The sequence below is a fragment of the Otolemur garnettii genome, unplaced genomic scaffold, assembly GCF_000181295.1.
Source record: "Otolemur garnettii isolate 467f Iridium unplaced genomic scaffold, OtoGar3 scaffold00047, whole genome shotgun sequence".
Lineage (NCBI taxonomy): Eukaryota > Metazoa > Chordata > Mammalia > Primates > Galagidae > Otolemur > Otolemur garnettii.
The window spans coordinates 3,688,655-3,694,250 of NW_003852442.1; the positions used below are offsets into that span (position 1 = coordinate 3,688,655).

Here is a 5,596-nt window from a genome sequence, read left to right on the forward strand (position 1 = left end):
ATATATATATATATGTATATATATGTAACAGTAGTACAATAGCTGCCAAATAGGGAACACACAACACAAATAAGCTACAATTCATTTTTGGAGACTGTACCTAACATGCAGTAAATTCCTTGACCGCAGAAGCCCTTGGCTCTGAGGGCCAAGGCTGCGTCTGAACTTGCCCATCAGATATATTACAGGTAACAGTCCAGTGAGCCCTCAACCAGTCTATGTTTCCTTAGGCAGGAGCCTCTGGGAGGGCCACTGTAGCCTGGATAACAGGACTAGTGTCTTTCCAGTTCAGACCCCAGGGAGGGCTGTGAACCCATCCCAGGAATCTGCAGGGCCCCTGTGCAGACCTAACGCGGGCATCCGGGCACAGGGCAGAGAACCTGCTAAGTGTGTGCAGCAGGGAACGACGCCCAAGACCCTGACTATGGTCAAGAGGAAATCTGCGGGTCCCCATGCTGTGGCTCAGGAAGGGGTAACTGAAGTGTCTGTGCTATTTCTAAATTACATTAAATCTAAAAACATTCACATATTTTTTTCACATAAGATGACCTACAACCTGTAAATAATAGCATTGTATCATAAAACATTGTTTAGCCCCACTTTTCTGAATGTATTCATATATTCAGTATATGAAGGCTCTTTTTGATTTTCATCAAAAGTAAGTGATGTGCCAGTTTTAAAATACCTTCCTTTACAAATGGGTGTTTTCTTCTCTGCTTTGACCACTGGCAGGCTCCATGCTAAGATTTCCATCTTCTAGCAACTGGAGAGGTACTTGTACATTCTTCTGTAGTAATCTTACCCCTACCTTTACTTTGTCTTCTCTTTTTATATCCCCCCATCTGCCTAGATTTCTTAAGCTTTTAATTTTATAATTGTAATATGTGGTTTTGTATCACCCCCAATCCTCTCTCGAGTAAGACAGGGAATAAATCTTAGAATATTATTATAAAAAGGCATGATATTCATTGATAATCACTGAAGGATTTTCATCAAAAGTAAGTAGTCAGTACTTAATTAGAACCAGTAGATTAACCTAAATGCTCACATGAGAGAAAAACTCAATAAAATTCAAGTAAGAGGAGCGAGAGGTTGAGTAAATTCCCACCCAGTGGGTACACTGCAGGGGTACATGGCACACTTCCTGGGTAAAGGGACTACAACTCAGACTTTTTTTTTTTGAGATAGAGCCTCAAGCTCTCCCCCTGGGGTAGAGTGCCATGCCATCACAGCTTACAGCAACCTCCAACTCCTGGGCTCAAGCGAGTCTCCTGCCTCAGCCTCCCAAGTAGCTGGGACCACAGGTGCCCGACACAATGCCCAGCTATTTTTTGAGGACACACCACGCTGTTGTTTGGCAGGCCCAGGCAGGATTCGAACCCACCACCTTAGATGTATGTGGCTGGCGCCTTAGCCACTTGAGCCACAGGTGCCTAGCCTACAATTCAGACTTTAGCCCCACAAAGCAGACTGTGTAACCAAATCAGAGGTACCCCCATATTAATCTGAAAAAAAGCAAAGTACCAGTTTTCCAATGTCTTTATTCACAAATCAGTATAATATTGATTAGTTTGACTGTACCTGAATGATAAGACAGATTATGAAAAGTATCATATTTACTACACAAAAGTTATTTTGTATAAGTGAATCATTGAATATGCAACTCCTGCAATACTAACTCAGTGGATCCTACTCTCCCTTTGAATGGAGCAATTTTACACAGTTCTCCTAAAATGTATTGACTTGGGTATAGTTTGTCGTTGCCTTGTTCTGTGATCCAAGGTTTAAGAAAAAAAAAAGTTTTTGGAAAGTAGCAATTAGAACCAGGCCTCACCAGGATTAAGGAGAGGTGGGAATGGTAAAAAGGACACTAGACATGACGCCCAGAAGCCTCACCCACCGAGCCTGCCATATGCTTGACTTTGGAGCAGCAGGCACTCAAGGTCAAGTGTGGAGCCGTATGTATCTATATCCTGTCACGTCTCAAATGCCCACAACTCCTACGCTGAGCAGGTTTGGGGTCAAGGGGCAAGCTGCAGAGCAGGGAAGAGTCAGTCCCAACAATTAAACTGGATGAATATTTCAACGTTTCCAACACCAAGGATTAACTTCTAAAATACAAGCATCTAAATAGACGCTATAGAACGAGCCATGAACTGAAATGTGTGTGCAGTATAGCCAAGGAACTGCTCTGCTTACAAAACACATCGCATCTTATTTATCCCTAATTTTAAAGTAATTCATTCTCTTGTTGGGTATGCAAGTGAGCAGTGGAGAAAGTGGTGCATCTGCAATCCCTGAAATGAGAAAAAAGAGAAAAGAAAATAAAAATAATCACCAGGGCATGGATTTGAGTCTGTTGAAAAATGGTCAGGATGAGATGGTGATCATGGTCCCCCACCCCAACCCCACTGAAGTACAGGGCAGAATCTGCAAGACAGGACCTGACGGGGTAGCCACAGGGGGAGCATCGAGGCATCAGTCAGCACAGGGCGGAGCGGAGGACGGTGTGAATTTTTCTAGCCTGTAAATAAGCTGACCACTCACCGGCTGGTGCTAAGGATTTCAATGCTTCCAAAAGATGTGGGCTAGAGAACTTGATTAGGCACCGGAGGGGTTCTTTTCTCTCGGCCAGGATGCTTGCATTTAAGTCACTTTTGAACTTCGTTTCAAGCTGTCATCAAATATATGTACATACACACATTTTTTTGAGGGAGGGAGGGAAGAAAGGAAGAAGAGAAGGAAACAAATATATTTATAAATGACTGTGGTAAAATGTGAAATCAGATTACACATTTCATTCTTTTTTTTCTGCTAATCTCATTTTAATTCTTGTCATCAAGAAATAGAGGGATTAATGGGGTGGGGACCATTTGATTTGTTACCTGCAAACCGAGATTTGTTTAAGGATTTTTTTTTTTTTAATTTAAGGATATTAAACAACACAAGGAAGGGGCCAGCGAGCATGGGAACCTGACTCCTGATATGCTGAGTGCTGGTTCCACCTTACAGGCTCTTTACAGGTGAGGGAAAACAAAGGTTGGCTTTTTTTTGTTTGTTTTTGAAATTTTTGGCCTGGGCTGGGATTGAACCCGCCACCTCCAGTATATAGGGGCTGGCGCCCTATTCCTTTGAGCCATAGGCGCTGCCCAAGGGCTGTCTTTTGTAATCTGTCATTTCATTGTAAAAATACCACATCTTTTGAGTCACTGTTAAGATTTATTTTTAACTTCTTATGGAAGATTTTAAGTCTATACAAAAATATGGAGCACAGTTTGAGTTCCATGTGTACATCCTCCAGCTGAAATAGTTATCACCTTGTGGCCAGACTTGTTTTAGGTGTTCCTCTGCCTCCCATCTCCTGCTGCACAACCCCAGTGGATTATTTTGAAGGAAATTCAAGAGACCAATACATTCTCCCTGTAAATATTTCAGTATGTGTCGAAGAGATGTGAGAGGACTCTATCATTAGCATGGCTAACACAATTCCTTAATATCTGTTTTCAACTATCCAAGTACCAGTACTTCAGTAGGTACTTGGCTCTGGGATTCTAAGTTGCATCTTTTTTTTCCCTTAAAGTGATGCCTAAGATTTAGAGGCAATAGGCTGAAATATTTGATCGATGAGTAATGTCTGCAACTAACTCAAATGGTTCAAAATAGAGAAAGCAAATGTGGCAAAATGTTAACTGGTGACATGACGTGACGTGAAGAGAAATGGATGTTTGCTGTAATCTTGCACGTTCTCTCTGAAGGTCTGATATATATATTTTTTGGAGACAGAGTCTTGCTCTGTCCTCCAGGCTGAAGGGCGGTAGCACAGTGATGGCTTACAGCTCAAACAGTCCTCCCACCTCAGCCTACGCAGTCCCCGCCCAGGGACTACAGAGATGCACTACCATGCCCAGCTATTTTTTTTCCTATTTTTGTAGAGATAGAGCTTCACTATGTTGCCCAGGCTGGTCTTGAACTCCTGGCCTCAAGCAACCCTCCCATCTCGGCTTCCCTTGACATTTTTCAAAATAGAAAAGGTAGGGAAAAATTAGAAGGGAAGAATAAATGTGCACCTTGACTTCCAGAATAAACCATTCTAAGATGTGTATACAGGGAGGTTTTGTGAATTGATCTTCTGTATCCATCTTCCATATCGTAGCCCAGTGGCTCTGTCTAGCTTTAGTGCACAGAAGCAGCTTGAGGGCTTGTGAGAACAGATTGCTGGGCACCATGTTCCCCGCTCCAGTAGGACCAGGGTGGGGCCAACAATCTGCATTTCTTACAGATTCCCAAGTGATAGTAATAGTGCTAGTTCGGGACTACACTTGGAGAACCACTGTCCTATACTAAGAGCTGTCAAAAGGATTGGGGTTAAAAATCTGCCATTAGGGAAACCAACTTGAAAGGTATCAATCAATTTCTACTACTAAAACCAAATTAAACCAAACAGGCTTTAGGTCAAAGGGAGCAGATCAATGGTAGATTGAAAGTGTGGCCTAGAGCTGTAGGAAGGATGAATAGAAGGAATTTTACTGGAAGGTGCATGGGGGAGGAAGGTGCTATGAGTATGAGCACAGACTCAAGATTAGGGTGATGATGGGAGGAACCTCAAGTTTTTCTAAGGGTGGCAATGGGCTTGCATTTGATACCTAAAACCCTATCTGGCCTTCGTGGTAGGCCAAGAACTAACTATGTTTGTAGTACTGTCTAGGTTGCTGGTTTTCCTCTGTGTGATGACAAGACTTATTTATTCTTTTCTTCGACAAGTATTTATGAACACCTACTACGTGCCAAGTACTGTGCTAGGTGTGAATAGGCTAGAAAGGCATGCCCTATAATTCTTTTCCCCCTCAAGTATAGATCACAGCAAGTTAGACATTATTAAATTAATATGTAAGATAAAAAGGCAGCCCCACAACTTGGGGACCGAAAGAGCTCATTTTTCAACAAGGAAACTTAATAAATACTGTAAAGAGGTCTACCTAACTTAAAAGTTATATAAATTTATATTATATAAAACTGAAGTGATGAAAAAGGAACAGTTTATTTAGATTTGTTTTCCATGTAGGGCTTTTGTTTGTTGTTTTTTAAATGCCAATAACTTGGAGTTAATGTTTACTGTTGAATGTCCTACCTTATACTGGGCGAATTCTAGTTGTGGTTGAGGACAGTCTCCAAAAGTTTCTAGGGTTATTCTCTGGACTTTCTCTTTTTCTGTTATGTTTTCATGAATGATCCTTGAATCCACTATAGGTGGAAGATTTAAAATAAAAAAGACAAAAAACACAATACAATATACTATAATACAATACAATAAAATAGACATTAGGAATATATTTTATCCTTAAAATTATCCTCCTTTCATTCCTAACCTTTCAAACTGTTTATATAATTAAAACATAATGGTAATAATTTCTTCTCTTGTAATAATTTCTTATTGTAGAAAAGTTGGAAAGTACAAACTGGTAAAAGAGAAAATAAAAATCACCCATTATTCTAACACCCAGAGATAAGTACTATTAACATTTCAGTATATTTCTGTCTAGTTGTTTTAACAGTGAGTAAAAATTAAGAGGCATATATATAAGTATAAACACACACA

General features: G+C 40.7%; 1 protein-coding gene across 1 annotated transcript in view; it reads right to left on the minus strand.

Annotated features, from left to right (window-relative positions):
* Positions 1–1,580: 1,580 nt before the first annotated feature.
* Positions 1,581–5,596, minus strand: part of CENPN (centromere protein N) — a 20,890-nt gene continuing 16,874 nt past the window's right edge. Inside the window, exons 9-11 of the mRNA XM_003791307.3 lie at positions 5,129–5,241; positions 2,548–2,674; positions 1,581–2,297 (exon numbers count right to left, since the gene is read on the minus strand). Coding sequence (XP_003791355.1) covers positions 2,215–2,297; positions 2,548–2,674; positions 5,129–5,241 — 323 coding nt within the window. The 3' untranslated portion in view covers positions 1,581–2,214. The remainder of the gene's footprint in view (positions 2,298–2,547; positions 2,675–5,128; positions 5,242–5,596) is intronic.